General features: G+C 37.7%; 1 protein-coding gene across 3 annotated transcripts; it reads left to right on the plus strand.

Annotated features, from left to right (window-relative positions):
• The first annotated feature begins 12,498 nt into the window (after positions 1-12,498).
• pnpla4 (patatin-like phospholipase domain containing 4) lies at positions 12,499-21,737 on the plus strand. Of its 3 annotated transcripts, none has more exons than XM_084107146.1 (7): positions 12,499-12,744; positions 12,862-13,043; positions 13,897-13,991; positions 16,731-16,866; positions 19,433-19,498; positions 20,541-20,693; positions 20,846-21,737. In XM_084107146.1, exons 1-7 carry the CDS (start codon positions 12,738-12,740, stop codon positions 20,975-20,977), a joined length of 771 nt encoding a protein of 256 aa, XP_083963272.1. In that variant the 5' UTR covers positions 12,499-12,737; the 3' UTR covers positions 20,978-21,737. The 3 variants fall into 3 exon arrangements, with proteins under 3 accessions (XP_083963272.1, XP_083963274.1, XP_083963273.1); XM_084107147.1 differs by having other exon boundaries at positions 12,517-12,674; XM_084107148.1 differs by lacking the exon at positions 19,433-19,498.
• Positions 21,738-22,347: the final 610 nt, after the last annotated feature.

Genomic DNA, 22,347 nt, shown 5'->3' on the forward strand with positions numbered 1-22,347 from the left:
GTTTTGGGTCTGTGAGAAATAAGTGCTGACTTAAGAATGTACTGGAGGAATTACACCCCAGGAACAAAACAGAATGAAAGGAATGAAAGACATAAAGGGGAATGCCCATAAGCATTTATCAAAAAAAAAAAAAAAATGAAAAAAAAAAAAATGTGAAAGGCATCATCACAGATAAATTTGTGAAACAGACCTAGTAATAGCTATATTTGTAATAGTGTCTATATGTAGCAAATAATGTAATTGTAATTGTTTCCCAATTGTGTGCTCACAGTTTGTTTAAACAAAGCTATTTCAACAGTCGTGTCAGAAAATGGTGCCCTCAACTTTCACAGTCTTCCCTCAAATCTTCATGGTTAGTAATTAGTTAAAGTTGCGATGCTACCAGCTCAACTACATTTACATTACATTTAATCATTTAGCAGATGCTTTTATTCAAAGTGACTTACAAATGAGGAGAGCAATAGAAGCAATCAAACCAACAATAAGGCAACAAAATGCAAATGCTGCTAGTCCCAGTTAGTCTAGCACGGTGACACATAGGCAAGGTGTTTTAAAAAAAAAAAAGATATAGAATAGTAAGTGTTGGCAATGGTATTAATGGGTCAAGTGTTGACGAAAAAGATGCACCTTCAGCAGTTTCTTGAAAATGGCTAAAGACTTGGGTTGAGATAGGCTCAACTGAGATTCCACCAGCTCTGAACAGTCAAGGTAAAGGTACGTAAAAGTAATTTTGTGCCTCTTTGGTATGGCACCACAAGGTGCCGTTCACTTAGGTCTGAAGTAAGTGTAACTCAGGTCAAAATTGAGCTGATCAGAAAAAAATATATATAATTTGTAATTATATTCTCACTCAAAATGCTGAAATAAGTTACATAATGTGTTGCCAAAGTCGTTATGCTGTGCCATTAACATTAAAATAATTAAATTAACTATAATAATTAAAGCGTGATGTTTGCAAGGGGGTAATCTTTCAGAAAAAACTGAAGCTTCCCCGGGGGCCACCATTGATTAGCAGACCATCACCTGCTGTTAGCATTCCATTGACTCCCATTCATTTTGGCGTCACTTTGACAGCGAATAACTTTACATCTGAGGTGTTTAAAGACTCTATTTGTCCATTATTTATTTCTAAAGAAACACGAAAATGTATAAAAGGCTCCATTACCTTGTATCTTACGTTATGGCCCCGTAGAAGCCGTTTTTGTAAAAATAGGCTAACGATTGCATCATAACCACTCGACTCTGTCGCACAGTAGAGAAATTACCATATGGACAGGAGGAGAAACTCGCGGGCATTCGGGGGGACGTGGAGGCAAAGTGACAAAATAATTAATCAGAATACTTAGCAAAAGTGTCTCCTGCTCCTAGCTCATGGACACCTCCTACTCACACTCTCCGTCTCTGCAAGTTTCGGAAGGGAATGATTCAGAATTCTCTTGGCACAGCTACTAGAAGACAGACGGGTTGCTCGCGTCACATCTACGTCATCAAGCTCAGTTTGAGTCTGCGCAGTACGATCACCAATCAGGAAGTGAGTGCTTCTAATTGACTTCACTTTTCTCCGTTGAATCCAATCCGCTGTGTCCATTTCTTTTACTGTCTATGGATGTTTGTCATAAGACGGGCGCGTGTATGACGTCACTGAAACAAGACGCATAATTGCAGAGAGAGCAGGAGCTTCACAGATCGCGAGTGAAATCAAAGTGGATCAAAAGGCAAATATAACATTCATCCTTGCTTAACATAAATACTAAGTTGTATGATGTTGTAACCCTTATATTAATCTTATTTGGGTCATTCTAGTGTGATAAATGATTGATTTTGGAGTGGATGATAGCCGATTGCGAGCCCTGTAGAATCCGATGTGACTGATTAATTGTGTATTGAAATCCCCCGGATTTGGTGAGTTTCATGTAGAATATATTATTCAATTCTCTGAAATTAAGTGTTAAGGAGTTATATTCACGCTCTGAAGTGTTTTATATGGGTTTATATGCATTTATTGTTCAGATGGTATGTTTAATGTGTTGTAACTGTATGTACTGTATTTCTGAAGACCTCACAAATGCTAAATAAGCAGAGTAATATAATTTATGAAAATGATTTGAGAATGATTTAACAAAATAGCTCAAACAGTATTTTTCATCTAGTTGAGTTAATTTATGAGAGATATATTGAGTTTAAAAGTCATACTAATTGCCTATGTTTATGGCGCTGTTTGTATAAATGGGTCAGGTTTTTTTTTCTTTTGAGATTCGAGAAAAAGCTGTGATCCTGAGATGGCGAGCCTCCCAGCTGAAAGGTCCTAAAGAGACAAGAAAACCTGTGATTCGTCGAGTGATCAGTGCCTTATCTGATGTCACAAGTGGAATTCATCTTTAGTGGTATTTCTCAGCAATTACCTCAACACTGAGTATCGTTGTAATGAACTCAGGCTTGGCGTTTGTTGAGAATCCATATGCAGAAGTTTTATTGAAGCAGACAATCCAAATCGACAGGCAACGCAATGGTCAAATATACAGGCTGGGTTCAGTGAACAAAAATAGACAGTCCAAGTAAGCAACCAAGGCAAAAACAGTAATCCAAAGACGTGATATCCAAAAGGCAGGCAAAAGGTCATAGCAAGAGGCAAAAACAATGGCAATGGAAAGAACGCTCAGTAAGGCAGGTAAAACTGGCAATACTTTGCAAAGTGTTAGTGGAAAGCATGGCTCTTTATATCAACCAAACAGGAAGTGACTGTAGAAGAAATGGAGTGATGTCAGTATTCAGGTGAGGGCTCCCTCTGTTGGTTGGAGGGAGCAGATGTTACAGAATCCCCCCCCCCTCTATGAACACCTCCAGGTGTTCTTCGACTTGGGCGTCCCCTTGGTCTGGGTGCTGGGTGGTCAGGATGAGTTTGATGGAAATCGTGGATAAGAGAGGGATCCAGAATGTCCTTGGCAGCTACCCAGGATCTCTCCTCTGGTCCGTAGCCCTCCCAGTCCACCAAATATTGCATCTGGCTTCCTCTTCTCCTTGACTCAATGATTTCCTTTACCAAGTATGCTGGTTCTCCATTAATCTCCAAGGGTGGTGGAGGTTCAGGTTCCATGGTTTCGGGGCCACATGCAGGGTGGACCGGTTTTAGCAATGATACATGAAATGAAGGAGAGATTCGGTAATTAGCAGGAAGCTCAAGTCTATAGGTCACAGGATTTATCTGTCTGATTATACGAAATGGACCTACGTACCTGGGACTGAGCTTCCTACTGGGTAGCCGTAGACGCAAGTCTCGTGTGGAAAGCCAGACCCTCTGGCCTGGCTGATAGTTAGGGTGGGGACGCCTCCGTCGATCCACTTGGATTCTCTGAGAATGAATGGCACGTTGAAGCCTCACATGAGCGCTGTCCCACACCCATTCACTCCTTCTGATCCAGTCATCCACCGCTGGTACTGTAGATGGTTCACCAGACCAAGGGAACATAGGAGGTTGATAACCCAGTACGCATTGAAAGGGGGTGAGTCCAGTAGATGAATGGGTTAGTGAATTTTGTGCATATTCAGCCCATGGAAGAAATTCACTCCATCTCTGTTGTTCTCGACTACAGTATGACCTAAGGTAACGTCCGATCTCCTGGTTCAATCTCTCCACTTGTTCATTCGCCTGTGGGTGGTAGCCTGAAGTTAAACTAACATTAATGTCCAACAGTTTACAAAATTCCCGCCATACCCTCGACGTGAATTGAGGACCCCGGTCCGTGACAATGTCTTCTGGTAATCCATATATCCGGAACACATGATGGAACAAGGCAGTGGCTGTTTCCATGGCAGTGGGAAGACCCTTCAGTGGGACAAGACGACAAGCTTTAGAAAAACGGTCAATGATTACCAGAATAGTGGTGAAATTGTTAGAATTGGGTAGATCTGTGACAAAGTCTACTGATAGATGGGACCAGGGCCTCTGAGGAATGGGTAGGGGCTCCAGTAGTCCAGCAGGTAGTTCCTTGGGGGTCTTAGACTGAGCACATACAAGACAAGACTTGACATATGAAGTAACATCTTTGATTAAGTCTGACCACCAGAATGAGTTGCGCATTAAGGCTATAGTTCGTTGAATACCTGGATGTCCAGCGCTGAGGGAAGAATGTACCCATTGGATCACACGTTGTCGAAGGATGCGTGGGACGTACTGTTTGGTTGGTGGGCAACAAGGTGGGGAAGGATCTGTTTGCTGTGCTCGTTGGATCTCATCCATGATGTCCCAGCAAATGGGGGCTACAACCACTGATGAAGGGAGAATGGGATCTTGGTTATTTTGAAAAGACATGGATTCATACCTTCAAGACAGAGCGTCTGCTTTACTGTTCTTGCTTCCAGGGCGGTATGTAACTGTGAATCGGAATCTGGAAAAGAACAGAGACCAACGAGCTTGTCGTGGATTGAGTCTCTTAGCACTCTTGATGTATTCCAAGTTCTTATGGTCTGTGATAACTTGAAATGGATGTTCTGCTCCCTCTAACCGGTGTCTCCATTCCTCCATTGCAGCTTTCATAGAGAGTAGTTCCTTGTTACCCACATCGTAATTTCTTTCAGCAGCAGTGAGTTTTCTAGAATAGAAGGCACATGGGAACATTCGTCCTGGCATGCCATGCCTTTGAGAGAGAACAGCCCCAATCCCATTATCGGAAGCATCTACTTCAATGATGAAGGGTAAACTTGGATCAGGATGCAGTAGTGAAGCATGTCTTGAGGGTATTAAAAGCAGTGTTAGCAGATTCGTTCAATTGAAGTTTCTTGGGTTTGTCCTTGAGTACTGATGTTAGAGGTGCTGCGATGATGCTGTAATTCCTAATAAATCTTCTGTAGAAATTTGCAAAGCCAAGAAATCGCTGAAGTTCTTTGATAGTGGTAGGTTGTGGCCATTCAGTAACTGCTTTGACCTTGGATAGATCCATCTCCACACCGTGATGACTGATGATGTAACCTAAGAAACTGGTACTAGTGTTATGAAACTCACATTTTTCAGCTTTGATGTAGAGCTGGTTCTGTTGGAGCCGAGTTAGGACTGTCTTGACATGTTGAATATGCTCCTCCATTGTTTGGGAATAGATTAGGATGTCGTCAATGTAAGCAATGACAAAATGATTTAGAAGGTCTCTGAAGATTTCATTAATGAAGGACTGGAAGACAGAGGGCACATTGACTAGACCAAATGGCATAACTTGATATCCATAGTGCCCCCTAGTGGTGACGAAGGCAGTCTTCCATTCATCACCTTCTCTGATGCGAATAAGGTTGTAAGCACTTCGAAGATCTAGTTTGGTGAAGAAACGTGCCTCTCGGAGTTGTTCCAGTGCTGAAGGAACAAGAGGAAGTGGATAGCTGTTCTTTACTGTGATTGCATTGAGACCTCGAAAATCTATGCACGGCCTAAGTCCGCCATCTTTTTTCTCTACAAAGAAGAACCCTGCAGCTCCTGGAGAGGTAGAGGGACATATAAAACCTGATGCCAGGGCTTCTTCAATGTAGTTTTCCATGGCCTGAGTATCTGGACGTGACAAAGGATAAACCTTGCTTTAGGAGGTGTAGTATTTGGGAGGAGTTCAATGGCACAATCCCATGGACGATGGGGAGGTAGTTGGGTTGCATTTGCCTTGTTGAAAACATCTGAAAATTCTGAGTATTCAGATGGAATCACTGTCTTTGTGGAGGTATCTGGGCTTTCCACACTCGTGGTGAGACATGGGAAGGTTATCTTTGAGTTAAAACAATGCTCTTGACAATAGAGAGACCATTTGGTGATTTCACCTTGATACCAGGAAATACTAGGATCATGGATAGCCAACCATGGATGACCGAGAATGATCTGGTTCTTGGGAGAAGAAATAACATAGAATGATATATTTTCAGTGTGAAACAGTCCAACTTTTAGAGTTATTGGGAAAGTCTGTTGTGAGATGCCCTGTCCTATGGGTTTGTTGTCGACTGCTGTAATATTAATTGAAGGGATGCATGGCAGAGTGGGGATTTTTAGTTCTTGAACAAGAACTTCATGGATTAAATTGACTGCGGCCCCAGAATCCACTAGTGCTGAAACATAGTGTTCTTTATTAGAAACCTCAATGGATACAGATAAGGTGAAATTCTGACGATGAACAGTAAGGAAATGTTCAATACTCTCTGTTTTCCTTGAGGTGTTGTTGGCTCTATTGGGACAGGTTTTGCACTGATGATTTGGCTGGCCACAGTAAAAACATAGATGTTCCTGCAGCCGGCGATGTCGTTCTTCTGGTGACACTCTAGTATAGCCAATTTGCATGGGTTCTGTGGATTGGGGCATGGAAAAAGTAGAAGCTTCAACTGGAACAGGAGCCATTTTGACTTGTTTGGAGCGGGGTTTGTTACGAATGAGATTATCTAACTTAATAGCCATGGTGATATACGCTGATAAGTCTGTGGTTTCATCTTTGCATGCCAATTCTGCTTGCAATTCATGGTTAAGTCCTTCTCGAAACACTGATTTAAGTGCCACATCGTTCCACCCACTCTGGGCTGCGAGTGTTCTGAATTGGATAGCATAATCAGCGGCTGATTGGTTACCTTGGTGTACATGCAACAACTGTACAGAGATATCCTGTCCTCCTGCAGGATATTGAAATACATCTTGAATTTGTTGTGCAAAATAGTCAAAAGACGTTCGTAACTGGATGTCATTGTCCCATACAGCTGAAGCCCAATCTAATGCTTTTCCAGTAAGCAAAGTCATCATAAAAGAACATTTTGTAGTATCTAGATGAAATGCTTCAAGTTGATTGGAAAAGTAAATTCTACATTGACGTAGAAAGCCTCTGCAATTTTCAGCAGAACCATCAAATTTATCTGGAAGTGAAAACCTTACCGGCTCAGCTCTAGTTGACGGAAGAGATTGAATATAACGGGTTAAATGTTCGTTTGCTGCTCGTAGGTTGGAAAGTTGGCCTTGAAAATCCTTTAGTATCTCACTCTGCTGGATTCATTTCAGGCGAAGTATTCTGTAATGAACTCAGGCTTGGCGTTTGTTGAGAATCCATATGCAGAAGTTTTATTGAAGCAGACAATCCAAATCGACAGGCAAAGCAATGGTCAAAGATACAGGCTGGGAAAAGTGAACAAAAATAGACAGTCCAAGTAAGCAACCAAGGCAAAAACAGTAATCCAAAGACGTGATATCCAAAAGGCAGGCAAAAGGTCATAACAAGAGGCAATCCAAAGACGTGATATCCAAAAGGCAGGCAAAAGGTCAAACAAGAGGCAATGGCAATGGCAATGGCAATGGCAATGGCAATGGCAATGGCAAGAACGCTCAGTAAGGCAGGTAAAACTGGCAATACTTCGCAAAGTGTTAATGGAAAGCATGGCTCTTTATATCAACCAAACAGGAAGTGACTGTAGAAGAAATGGAGTGATGTCAGTATTCAGGTGAGGGCTCCCTCTGTTGGTTGGAGGGAGCAGATCGTACAGAACTGATTGTTGCACTACAGACATTTTTGCACTACACCATACCAAGAGACTTTCACGTTTGTTTGGATTCAATGGACTATTTGTTTTGCACACAAACACACGATTGTTCCATGGACTGAGAACTGTTTATCTACAGTGAATTACTGTTAAGTTTGTATTATTTTCAGTTAGATTTTTATTTTCTTGAAGTAATTGTTATTTGAATTGTATTTTCTTTTCTGGGTTAATGGTTCTAATTCAACTAAATTAATACGAAACAAAGCTCCAAATACTATAATAAATTAAAACACGAGAAATGGCATAAAACTAAAATTGAATTTAAGTCTATTAAAAACAAATTTATATACAAAACCACAATTTAAATACCAAAGTAAATAAATATAATACGAATAGATATAATTAGATCAAGTAACCACAAAGGAGCTCAAACCCTAGATTTCTTAAAGAGAAAGAGACAATTCCATTGTTTTATACAATTTTATTGGTTATTGTTATTTCATTTCATTTTACATTCATTTTCAAATTTCCAGCAAAGTAAAAGGAAACCATTTTGGTAAAAGTCATTTTCCTGGTCTGTCTGGTTTTTGTGTTAATGTGTTTTACCTCATTTTGCCCTCTGTAGTGAATCTAGAGTTCTGGTCCATAGCGTGTATCCTGCCATACAGGTTATACACATAGAAAGGGAGTAGCTACGGTGCACTATATAGCACTACCTGTTACATAAGGTACAAGTTTAGGTATGGGGTGCAGATCCAGTGGTTGTTCTGCAGGCAAACAACAGAGCCTTGAATTGCTTGAATTGAATGCAAGCGGCAATTGGCAACCAGTGCAATTTTATGAAAAGAGGTGTAACGTGCCTTTGGCTCATTAAAGACCACTCTTGCTGTAGCATTATGGATCAGTTGCAGAGGTTTGACATTGTAAGCTGGAAGGCCTGCCAAGAGAGCATTACAATAGTCCAGTCTGGATAGAACAAGAGCTTGGTCAAAGGAGTTGTGTAGCATGCTCTGATAGGAAGGGCCTGCTGCTCCTAATGTTGTATAAGGCAAATCTGCAGGACCGGGCAGTTCTAGCGATGTGGTCTGTGAAGTTTAATTGATCATCAATTATAACTCCAAAGTTCCTGGCTATCCTGGATGGAGTTATGGTTGAGAAACCTAGCTGAAAGTAGAAGTTGTGATGAAGAGTTGGGTTGGCTGAGACCACAAGCAGTTCTGTCTTCACAAGGTTGAGCTGAAGGTGGTGGTTCTTTATCCAGCAAGAAATGTCTGTCCGGCAGGCCGAGATGCGAGCAGCTACCATTAGATCATCTGGCTGGAATGAGAGGTAGAGTTGTGTCATCAGTGTAGCAATGATAGGAAAAACCATGTTTCTGAATGACAGATCCTAGTGATGACATTGTAGGATCTGAGACCAGATCAGACAGAGATGATTCGTTCAAACAGAATTCCACACAAAAACCCAGCTCAACACTCCGGACCCTAAATCAGACGATCTGCCATTTGAGACTCCATTCAGTCTGAGCGAAGTAATGAACCCCCCAGCTGAGTACTTTATGGCCACGCAAGCTTGTAAAAAGGAAGAACATGTCAACATTAGGCAGTTAACCCAAGAATAATAGTCAAAAGTACGAGACATTGTGAAAGGAAAACCATAAAGATAACACCAGAGATTGTTTGATCCCACGACAAAAGATCCAAAACAGACCATCCTGTTCTTAAAACCTGTTTGACCTGAGCTCTGAAACAAAGGGCTGAAATCTCTTTAAACCACATAGACTGAGACTTTACATATCAAAATACATAAGATCATGCCGAAACAATGCTTGACGGACTTATAATCAAACATCGTTCAACTGCATAATTCTATGTCATGTCTTCAACCTACGTGTCTATTATGCTCATCACACATAATCATGCAATTTTTAATGGTTGATTGAAAGGGTGCCTTGCTTGGAACCAGTGTGTGTGTGTCTGTTCATAATTCAGAAGATGACTTGAATGAAATCTGTGTAAACTGTTTCTCTGTGTAAAATGTAACTCTAATAGATAGGAATCATGTCTCAACTGTACTTTCTGCTTAGAGCGGGAAGTCAAGAGACCACAGATAACGTGTAATTTATGGTGAGAGGAGGAGAAACAGTCACCTCTGAACTAAAGACAGAGTCTAATTGGTCAGAAATGGGCAGATCAAGATCAGAAGTACATGAGTTAACATTTTTCATTCAAGCTATCTAGCAACTCTCGTCTCACTTTTCTTTTTCTTACTTCGTTTCTATTCTTTTCTGTTGAGAGTCTCGGTTCTAAGTTAAGTTTTGTTGCAAAGTTTTGGTCAACGATTCAACAGCAAAGCCCGCTTCCAACTTAATCCACGAGACATTCCACACACCGCTTCATCACAACACACGTGATTGGCCGCCCAAGACGTCAGTCAAAGACACGACGAGACCGCCAGCCAACCAACGAACCGGGAAAACCATGCAGCGAACCATGCCTTCCGAAATCCCCAAGGAACAAAAAAGCAAGTAGCCTCCAGACTCTTAGCTGAACTGGTGTATTGATATAAAATGTAAAAACCCTGCCTAAGAAATGATAGAAGGGTTAAATTAATGATTGATGGTTCGTTCAGGTCAGGTTTATTGCTAGAAACTTGGGATTTCATAATTTCACTCTTAAAACTCATTCTTTCCTCACTTTCTTTATTTCTGCAACTCGTATGAATGTGTGTGTTTGTTAAAGTCTCTTTTGCATTTGAAGAGAAGTGTTCTTGTGTTATGTGCTTACGAATTTAATGTCTTAAGCTGCTGATCTATATAGATCTTAGAACATATGTTACCACACTGATAAATAGTGTTTTCATTATAGTTTGCATATGAATATCCGCTGCAGAGCTAATTACGGCCCATTCGAGTGAACGCTCATTTGCTCTGCCATAAAAGTAGTGATTCTTTCAAAATTCTCTATAAATTAATTATTCCCTTTGAGCTAAATTGACCTGGTTCCCTTACAACATGCAGATTGAGAAGAGAAGTGGTCCAAGCATGGCCCTGAGGCACCCCAGTAGCTAGATGTTGCGACTTAGACACCTCACCCCTCCACTGGCTACCGGTTTGCTTTAGAATACATTTTAAGATTCTGTTGTTTGTTTTTAAATCTCTTTATGGTCAAGCCCCAGCTTATATCTCTGAACTACTGAAGCCGCATGCTCCTCTGTGGTCCTTTGACCACAAAGGACTCTTACCCATTGCTGAGAGTAGATGAGTCCCTTGGCTTCCTTTCCCGAGGAAAATTCTTGACAACAATTGACCTTTCTCGGGGATAGGTCCACCTCCACCTGTGGCCCCGGTTTGAGCTCATTTGTGGTCACTTACTTCCTGTTGCATACACGCAGTCTCAAGTGGCCAACATGGCAAGTGTTGGTATTTGGACAGGCCCTCTGATTCTATCGAATCACTTTGTCTTGCGTCTCTCATTGTATTATTGGGATAGCCAATTTATTCTAGTGATTCAATTAAAATGGCACAGCATCTGTTAGAAATTATATTACTTAAATTAAATTATAAATTATATTACTTATATTACTGGTTATAGGCGATATGTTATCTTTATCAAAAACATATTTCCCCCTTAAGTAACTTGTATTTAGCTACTCTTTTGATTACAGATTTAGCTTTGTAAGCTACATTTTCAAAGCAGCTTCCACAACACAGCTCACAAGCACATTCAGCTCACATTCTGAAATCTAAAATGCAAATAAAACACCCTGTGGCATTGTGGACTTGAAGAACACATGCGTCAAAGGCCACAAGATCAAAAGTCCACATTAAGTGTGGCATCTGGGACAAGGCCTTGGATATTTAGAACACGGGCTGACAATGAACGTACCAACACACACACACACACACACACTCACTCACCTAGCATGCCTGTGTAGTGATTTTGAGCAATGAAGAGGTAATCAAGTCAGGGCAAGAACAATTAAACCACAAAGGCCCTCTCAATCTCTGCCAAGGTTATGCTTCTTAATAACTAATGGGATGTCTTTATCTCAGGGGTTGCACTACATAATACACCACTACATCTGTTTATTGCAAGGCTGGGAGAGACACTGGAGTAATTTGTAGTCATGAATTAATGCTATTCACTCAGTCTGAATGTTCTCTGCTCTAATGTTGGTGAAGGCTGTTTAGGTCTTACAGTTGTCTGCATGACATTTTATCCATTATGTCTCAGATGTATTGGGATCGTACTTGGGTTCCTTTTTTTTTCTTATGCAGGTGTCTTAACAGAGTGACAATGCAAGTTTGACAGAAATTGTCCAAATAGTTATATATATATATATATATATATATATATATATATATATATTCAGCAAGGATGCATTAAATTGATCAAAAGTGACAGTAAGGACATTTATACAAGATATTTCTATTTCATTATATATACATACATACATACACATATATATTATATATATTAATTAATTAATTCATCATAGAATCCTTAACATAGAAACTCAAACAGCAAGTGTCACGTGACACTGGCTACTGAAGTTTTGCCTTTTTAAAATATATTAAAATAGAAAACAGTTATTTTAAATGGCAATGTTTCACAACATTACTGTTTTTTACTGAATTCTGGATCAAATAAATGCAGCCTTGGTGAGTATCAGAAATTTCTTTCAAAAACATTTAAAAAAATCTTACGGACCCCAATACTGTACCCCAAAACAGCTATATATTTACCAACCCTGAGTAATTTTAGATACAGCTGAATATTGTATTATTTACATATTTATATAGACGCTACAATTTAATATATTTAATTATTGTTTATGAATCACATTTCAACAAAAATGCAGATTATTTATTACAAACGAAATAAACGTTATCAAGCCCCTGGTGTGAAAATACCCAATGTACGAACGGGTGGTTCACATAATCAGACTTAAAATGACCGGCTGACAATACATTATACGTTACTTGACTAATGACTTTTATTTTGAAACTTAAAGCGCGGAAGCTGGGTGCGCATGCGCTGTGTTATGTTGTCAAACACAACTCGTCCTATGAAAGTACTGTTGTCCGATATGTGAAAAATAAGTAACGTTGAATGATTTAAGTAGGCATGTAATTTGTTACGTGCATATTTTTGATACCTTACTGAATGGCTTTAGTTTATCAAATCTGACAGGTAATGAAGATCGTTTTAAACAACTAACGTTAGCCTTATGTTGTTTGGTCGCACCTAGACTATATGAAGGGTAAGTTACACATGGATTTAAATGTGTATCTCTCTTATCAGTACTCTCCAAACCAAACAACACACAGACTTTAATATTGATCTTTAAAATGAAAATGCCTCTTTCTTTTGGAAACAGGAATGACGGTGGTGAATTTATCATTTGCTGCGGCTGGGTTTTTAGGAGCATATCATCTCGGGGTAACAGAGGCGTTACTGAGACACGGAGATAAGCTGCTGTCCTCTTTAAAAGCATGCGCTGGAGCTTCAGCTGGTGCTTTAGTTGCCACTGTGATGATCACTGCTCCTGATAAACTACAGGTAAAGATATTCAGCTACAACCCAGAACATGTTACAGCGGTATTCTGGTCAACAAACTAGTAAAATGTGTTAAAAATGGAGTGCCAACGTTCATTTAAAATTATTAAAAAGTTATTTTACTAAAAGAGTTGCATGCACAGTTTCAAACATGAAAACATTTAGAATACATTTAGAAATATTCCAGCTTTTCTTATTTCCCCTTTCAATATTTTAAACAAAACATTTTTTTTTTTTTTTTTTTCTGTATTCAATGTCCTTAGTTTCATTGTCATTTTGTAGACAACTATCCCTTTAACAAAAAAAAAGCCAGTCCTTTAATGACATCCTGAAACGAGGAAGTGACATTATTTTTGGCAAGAATAAAAAAGCACTTAAATTATCAAAGGCACAAAGAAGTATTGGCAATAGATTTTATGAATTCTCTGATGTTTTGTGGTATACAATTACATGCATCACTATAATACAAAAAATTCATAGCATTGTTCTTCATCATTTAAATAATTAAGCTATATATTTAATGAGGTTTAAGTGCCTGAGCTTCACTAAAGTATATATCTGAATGTCTGCTGTACCCTTTTGAGAAACTAAAACGCAGACAAATCCATTATTTTTATTTTATTTTATTTTATTTTTGAAGTAACAGAGCTCAAAATGGACTGCATATCAGCAGTGTCCCTCATTGTGCTTGGGAAAACCAACTGACCTGTTTAGACTTGAAAGTGATTGATGTGCTCCCTGTCAAGCCAACAGATCTATAGAAGCCACAGATTTCTCACAGTTGCATCACCAAGGCTCAAGCATGTAACTGACTGAGCTCTTTACCTGTATGTTCTGACTTTGTGTTTTCTTACAGCATTGTAAGCAATTCACCTACAGGTTTGCCAGTAATGTGAGAAGTCAGAGATTTGGAGCTGTGACGCCAGGATATGACTTCATGCTTGAACTGAGGTAAATGCGGCTCTCAGACATATTTTTTTGATCGAACTAAAATGATTCACTAGGTTGAAATTAACCCCAGAGGGTTTTTTGCAACCTTTTTTCCTGCATGCAGAATTTTAATCAGAAAGGCTGTCTAGGTAAGATATCCTACTCAGCTGTTTCTTTCACTCAACTATATTCACCTCATTTCAAATCAAATTAAATTTCAAAATGGTGTTAGAATATTGCGATAGTACTGAGGCTGAATCAAAATTACTCTGCAATGAAAACACCTTGTTATATATTTAAAAAAAAAAAAAGCAAAAAAGTCTCTTTTATTTGCTACTGTTGTTATGCTTTTATGTTTTATGTGTTTTAAATAAAATGCATTTGTAAAATAATAGGTGTCCAATTTCTTCAAATTGACATTGTGGAGACTTTTTCAGTTGCTGTGAAGCATCAGTTTTAAGAGGCACATTGTTTTTATAGTGGAAGCATTATTGCTGAAAAGAGTGGGTGCCGTTCTGTCTTATTATTATAGAAACTGATTTAATCACAAAGGTATCATATAAAACATATAAACTAAGAATGTGTAGAAAGAAAAGAAATACAAGTAGAATTCATTCAAAATAATTTGGTGGACAAGAAAAGCTGGAGGAGCAAGTTCTCTATAGTTCACCCCACAAAAATGATTTCATTTAGTCAGCATTATGACCAACAAATATATGACCTTATTCTGTGGAACATCAAAGAAGAATTTTTTTAATAATGTACTGTTCAGTGTATTGGGGACTACAGCGTCAAAAAGTATGATAAAAACACCATAAAGTATCAAAAGTTGTAGATATAATTATAGCTTATATGAAGCTATATTTTCACACAATACACATTAGTTAACCTTTTGCTTGAGTCTGTCCCTTTCAATCTGTTTATCTGGAGCACAAAATTGACTTGAACGATTCATTCGCAAATCGCACTCAACTAGTTCTTGAGACTCAATAATCCATTTGCAGTTATTAATTGTTCACTGAATTAAATAACGATTTTGGTTTGTTTCATACACAAACCTATCAAAGACTTGGATTATAGCCCTGAAGTCATATAGATCACTTTTATGGTACTTGTTGGGTACTTTTGCATTCTTTTTGAAGCTTGAAAGCTCCATGCTGCATTCTGATCATTAGGGTCCCTACGCAGTGTTCATGGCTCCCTTCTCTCTGAGAATGGGATATCTGTTGAAATTCACTTCACTTGACAAAATGCATTCATTTTGAACACCCTGCAAGGTCATCAAACATAAACGACACTTGAGTCGTGCATATTAGAGGAGTTTGAGATATAATAACATAATATCCTTCTGTAAATAAATGCAGTATAAATTCCCATACTTTCATTTAATGTAGTCTACATGTGTATTTAAATAAATATACATTTATTAATTTAATTGATATAAATGGTGCTAAACTGTATGATAAATGTCTCAGTATGGAAATAAATGTAACTGTAATCATGAGAGTTGCATTGTAACTTTTGTGTCTTTTGCACTTTATTCCCACAAACAACCACATACAAATCACACCTGGGACTAATTATTTTCACTGTGTGTATGTTTTAGTCAAACTTACTGCAGTACTGGTGTGATGCACGATGACAGGTGGGTAAATTTCCCTAGCCACTTCCAACGAAGTGTCGCATCAAGATTCACTTTTTCCCTTTGCTATTCGCAGTGTCCTTCGAACTAAACACTATTTGGACTAAAGTATTGGGACACCTGACCATTACTCCAACAGGGACTGTAATGACATTGCATTCTCTATGCATAGGCTATACATTAGTATGATGTTGGTCCTCCCTTTATTAACATACATTTCAAAAAATGAGATGAAAGAATGGTGCCAATGTAAAAAAGTTCCAAGATCACTAATCAGCGAGTACAATCTCTTTTTAACAAGACGTACAGGCTCCTTTGAAAATGTCCTTCTTTATTGCAGTAATTTTCTTAAGAGAGTTTCAAATGTAAGCGGATGATTAGACCATATTGCGTTTTTGTTTGATTGGCCTCTGTGAGTATTAAACATAATTTCCAATATTAACTTAAAAGTTCTCTTCAAATAGAAGTGTTTGTGTAAATTCATGTGAGAGACACTGAGAGAGCTGAAGAAATACCTTGACCTTGCTTTCCAAAAACACATTTGTTTGACATGTACAGGAATATATATATATATATATATATATATATATATATATATATATATATATATATCTATATATATATATAGATATATCTATATATATATATATATATATAGCCTTGCACAGCTGTGAAGATCTTCAAAAAACGAACTGTTCCTGGCTCCAGTAGAATGAGGTTTGAACGGTTTGTAGATAGTGCCGTTCCGATGCAGAAATGTCTCACCTCCTCAGTGCTACTTGTGAAATCGCAGATACTGCTGGCATATGAAACGGTGGACTTTTTTTTTCTCTCTTTCTGTTGAAGGGAATAATATCTGTGATGTGCACAAACCTCTGAGGGCTTCTGATAATCTTGACATACCGCTTGGAGCGGATAGCAGGCTTCATTTTGATGAAATATCCTTAGAATGGAACGTTGAGTGGGTTTTTCTTTCCTTATTTCTCCTGCGTTACCTCTGTGGTTCAGCCAACAGATTGTGTAATTACGATATGATGTTGAGGGAAAAATGGATTTCACTGAGGTTGTTAATTATGCAAACACAACAAATGAGCATCTGTCCTTTGGTTTTCCTCTAGGGAGGGCATCGAAGAGATTCTCCCAGCCAATGCCCACCAGTTAGCCAATGAACGCCTCCATGTTTCAATAACACACTCAAAGACATACAAGAACAGCATGGTGTCCAGCTTCACCTCAAGGGAAGATCTAATTAAGGTATTCATGCCTGAGGTCAATGGACAATGATTTATCTTTCAACTACCAGAGTGATGCCCACAACCCAAAGGGAACTTGCCTATTCAATTAGACACATCATAAGTGCCGTCACTTGACAGAGTTACTGCTGTGGAAAATTGCTGCTCAAAATTGCAAGTTCATTAATTCATTCCCATCTGAAATTGTGAACAAATTGCGCTGGTACTTCAGTAGTCCATCTAACATAATGATATAAACTGTCTTTTCTGGCATCCTTTTCTTTTTGTTTGAGGGTCAATGATGCAATTCATTTGTTTGTACTATTAAAAAAAAAAAAAAAAAAACCTGCAGATAATTAATACAATTACTTAAATATATATATATATATTCTTCTACCTCTTTTATGATGTTTTTTTTAAATGGAATTCTTTCTTTTTTTTAATTTTGATATTTTTAGGGTGCATTGTCAAAAAAGTCAGGGTGATACATTGAAGCATGGTCGTTTTATTAGAAAAAAAAAATATATATATATATATATATATATATATCAGTTATATAGAATATTTATATAAAACGTTTGGAGTCAGTATGATGAAAAAAAAAAAAATAATTATGAAAGAAATAGTTATTTAAGGAAAGAAAGTAAATAATACTTTTATTCAGCAAGCATGCAATATATAGATCATAAGCAACAATAAAGACCTAACTTCGTAAAAAAAGAAAATGCTGGAAAATTTTAACTATTCATCAATGAAATCTGGAAAAAAATATATCACGGTTTCCACTAGGGTTGTGCCGATAGACGATAGTATCGTGTATCGACGATAGACAGAGATATCGCCGATGGCAGATGCCTTTGCCGATATCAATACGATAATTGGCTCGTTTTTCCATTAATGTATTAAATCATTATTATTATTATGAAGCTAGTATAGTTATTAAATTAATTAGGAACTACAATTATATTTGCCTTGCCTAAATTCATAACGACATCACCACATAACCACACTTGCGCCATATCACGCGCGTATGAGGACTCCTCAAAGAAAATGTTTTTAAAACAGACAAAACAAAAACTACATCCCACAACGAAATATCATTGCAAGGTGATCCATTCACAAATTGTCAAGAGTGCTTTAACAGACGCATAATTTTTATACAGAGCCTAGATGAAGACGCGGCATCGTTGTTCGTCAGTATTTTGTTTCCATAGCACATTAACAAAATATTTAATGACACGAATAACACTAAAAACAATACAATTACAAAATATTAATTATAATAATAATATCAATAAAATGATATAGGCCGCCTAGGCCTAATAAAAGTCTTTAGTTCACGAAGCATCTGTGAAACTCTGCCATCTGTGAAAATCACAAGCAACTTCAAACTTGTTTAACAAGAAATATTATTCTAATTTTTTCGCTGTCAATAATGTAAGTCCACAAGAGAAATATTCAGCCAGTAAATTAAGATAGTTGCTGTAGCCTACCGTTATCCACCGTCGACTCTGAGAGAACGTGCTGTTAATGCAGCGAAAGCTCAGTCCGTTTCTGCTTTCGTTTTCAGGGATTGAGCGCGTTTACATGCACGTTATTAACTCGATTATGCTGAATAAACTGACAATGCATGTGGTCATGTAAACGGATTAACCCGTTTTCCTTTATCAGAGTCAAGTCATAAGTTTAAGTATAACCGATCGACTTTTAGATTTTTGCCTCTGATTTCTCCTGGCATTTAAAACACATTAACCTGCGTTATTGAAGTGCGGTGCGCATGTGAAGTGCATCCAGACAGAGAGAGCACTGGTAGGAGGACATATATCGCAGACTCCGACTCTTTCTTGAATCAAGAAATTAAAACGTGTTCACATCTCGTCAAACAGTCAAAATGCTGCATCTGTAACGGCATGAGAGGATAATGTGTGTCCGTAAATTTCCCGCTGACATGTTGAAATACTCCGAGTCAGATACAAGAATGATTAGGATCTTTTTTTTACCTCACTATACCAGGAAATAACCTGATTTAGCCTATTAATAAACACTCCACCTTTGCTAGCAAAATAGAAAAAAGATTCTCATTTAAAACGAAGTAATAAAACAAGCAAATTGATGAGTAAATAAGCAAGTTAATAATCAAATAAGTAAGCCCCGCCCCCTCACGATAATATCGTGTATCGCCGATCTCACAGGCTGACGATAGGACGATATGAAAATGGAGCATATCGCGCAACCCTAGTTTCCACAAAACTATTAAGCACCACCGCCGTTTATAATAGGCCTAAAAAATATATTTTTTTACTTTATTTTGGATCAAATAAATGCAGATTTTCTGAGAATGAGAGGCTTTCTAAAACTTTTTAAAAATGTTTTGGACAGTAGTGTGTATAAAACCTTTTTTGGGCAGTAATAAGATGTGTACCTGTATACAAGGTGTAAGAAAAATCTTTTCTTTTTTTTTTTTACTGCAAGTTCCCACACATCTTTTATTTTCTTTATCACTGGCACTCTTATAAATCATTTAGACTTATAACCTTCTATTCCTCTGTCCATTGTATTGATATATTATGACGGTATTGTTTTAAAAGGTGCTCTTGGCCAGCTGCTTTGTGCCGGTCTATGCTGGAGTGAAGCCAGTGGAGTTCCAAGGGCAGGTAATGGTGTCTTATACGACCAGCTCTCTTGGCTCCATTGACTGCTGAGAGCTGATGTTTAGTTTTCATTTAGATGAATGAGCAAACCAACTCTTTGGTTCTGCTTGCCCCCTACACTGACAGAAGTCTGATAAAACTACATTAGCAGCCAAATGTGGTGGTATTTTCAGCCAAATCAATTATGAAGTTGCATTGGTTAAGTTCAAGTGTGTCATGGGAAAGCATCAAGTTGTATTACTGTATAATAACATAATGAAGACTTAAGACTAGACAGAAATTCATATCTTTGAAGTGGCATACAGAAATTGTATATTGATGTTTTGTAATGCTGTCATAGTACAATTTAAACAAAGCTTAAAATGTGTTAAACACCTTTAACTCTCTGTTGCATGAATTATTAAATCAGAAAGGTTGAAAAGAATGCAGTCTCCCCCCCCCCCATTGAAGGGGACACTAAATATTGTAATATAAGCCAATGGCAATTTGTATATAAGCAAAGAATAAAACCCATTAACCTACATTTGTTATGAACTTATTAAATAAAATACTGTAATAAAAGCTGCATGGCAGATTGGCAAATTCTTTGTAAAATTCATTAATGAAGGTTGATGGACACAGATAGTCTTGTTCGATGAAATAGAAATAGAGACTACTAAAGCCATTTATTGCAATATATCTATTCAGTGATTTGCTTATCTGACAACAATGTAATGTCTTAAATTATCTTTATTTTCTGGGCTTTTCTCAGCAAATAATATTGATATGTGTGATTAATTTGCTTATAAGCATGTTGTTCAATTAAATATTAATCATTAAAATGTTTAATCAATTTAAATAATTGATTAAAAGTGTCAGTAAAACATTTATAATGTTATAGAAGATTAATAATGTTAGAAATAAAAGATTTCTATTTCAAAGAAAGACTGTTTTGAACTTTCTATTTATCAGAGAAAAATAAAAATGTATCTCAGTTTGCACAAAAATGAGAGTGTATAGAGAGCATAAGAGTGTAGATGTTATTTAATAATGTTGATTTCATCAGAAATGGATGGATGGCGGATTCACAGACAGTCTTCCTGTTCTTCCTGTGGGACGCACAATAACAGTGTCACCATTTAGCGGCCCCCAGGATATTTCCCCAGCACATAAGGGCATAAGTAAGCTTCACCTCAGATTGGCCAACATGAGCGTTGTGGTAAGTTTTTAGCATTAATAAGCCTTACTTATTACTTTTAGTTTATAGTTACAGCACTACTTAACTGGAAACATTTAAAATATAAATCTCCTTCCAAACTGTTATGTCATAACCTGACAAGTTTTGAAATTTCAATCGTTTTCCACCCTTAGTTCTCCAAGGATAACATCATAAGGCTGAACCAGGCCCTGTTTCCTCCCTCGTTACCCAGGCTCAAGGCACTGGATCAAGAGGGATACCAGGATGCTGTTCACTTTTTAAAGAAAGATGGATGGATGCAATAACTGATTTTCTCCTTTCTAGCACTTTCAACACCTTGAATGTCTAAAATGTGGCATAGTGACACCAAGACAATTTTCATAGCAGTTCATTTGTGGCGTGCAATATTATGTTCAGTGTAATAATCATACTTTGACTTGGCATCTACTTTCATTCTCAAGATGAAAAGCACAGTAAAATGCATCATGTATTTCAGGAGGCTGAATGATCATTGTTATAAAAAGAAAATTTCTATTGCACAGCTTTAAAACCACTGCTCTCAGTAAAGAGCCATGACAGCACTACAGTGTTTTTTGAGAATGATTAAACAAAGTGTTTAAATATTTCTGAAACTCCTTTTGTTGGAATCTGTTCTTAATGGCCTTTAAAATCTCAGTCAATCCCAAGACCAAGAAGTCACCCTTTTGCCTACACTTGCTGCACATATCAATGCAGCGTTTTTTGTAGGTCTTTGAGGACAACACTGGAGAACAAGCCTTTGAAGTAAAGCCGCAGGAGAGGTCGTTTGAACTCCATGAGTCTCCTCAACTCTCAGAACTATCGGTTTACTTGCACTTGATTCCGCGAGAGCGTTCTGATCATTTTTCTGTCTGTGAGAACGTCTCTCTGGGGAAGGTTTGGGGATTAGCAAAGGCTTGTGGGTATTTATGATGTGGTTGTAGAGAGAAACAGCGCTGGCACACACATACACACACACACACACTACGGCATAAACTGAGTTATCAAATCATAAGAAATAAATATTAAAGTTTTTGCAATTAAAAAGCTATTTTATTGACTTATTGATTTATAGACCAGTTAGTGTTGTCAAAAGATGATAATAACTGCTTATGTGAAATTACATCAGTTGTAATTGGTCTTCATTAGAAGCAAGAGCAATGTTATAAGTGGAGCACCATTAGCTTGATAAAAATTGATTATTCAGTGTATAGCTCTGTGGCAGCATGGGTAATTTACATCAGTCTTTAAATGATGCACATGGTCATATGGGTTGATCTATTATTTATAATAAGACCCCCATATTTTTTTGCCCTCAGTGCTGAACCAGCGTTTTTGAACTACCTGGTAATCAATAGAGTGAATGGTTGTTTAAATGAAAGAATTGTTTAAATGAATGTTAAAATGGAAGTTATGTTAAATAATATGGCGTTTCAATGTACTTTGTCTAAGTGTGTGTGAATTTATTTGTGCAATTAACTCCGGCGGGATGTGTCTTTGAATAGCTGCATTAATAATGTAATTAGAATGCCTTCACATAGACCTGTCACAAAGTGAATCTGACACCTCACAAAGACGCTCTAAGGAGAAACCCCTGACTCAGGGATTTGCATTATTTACTGACAAATCAAGTCTGTATTAATTTGCATTGTTAAGC

This window comes from Abramis brama (assembly GCF_963993115.1).
Source record: "Abramis brama genome assembly, chromosome: 2".
Classification (NCBI taxonomy): Eukaryota; Metazoa; Chordata; class Actinopteri; order Cypriniformes; family Leuciscidae; genus Abramis; species Abramis brama.

What these genes read in the sequence shown, in the direction of transcription:
- pnpla4 (XM_084107146.1), top strand. An exon ending in CTGCTCCTGATAAACTACAG is followed by an intron (nt 13,044 to 13,896) that starts GTAAAGATATTC and finishes GTTTTCTTACAG; the next exon opens with CATTGTAAGCAATTCACCTA. An exon ending in CAAGGGAAGATCTAATTAAG is followed by an intron (nt 16,867 to 19,432) that starts GTATTCATGCCT and finishes TTGTTTTAAAAG; the next exon opens with GTGCTCTTGGCCAGCTGCTT.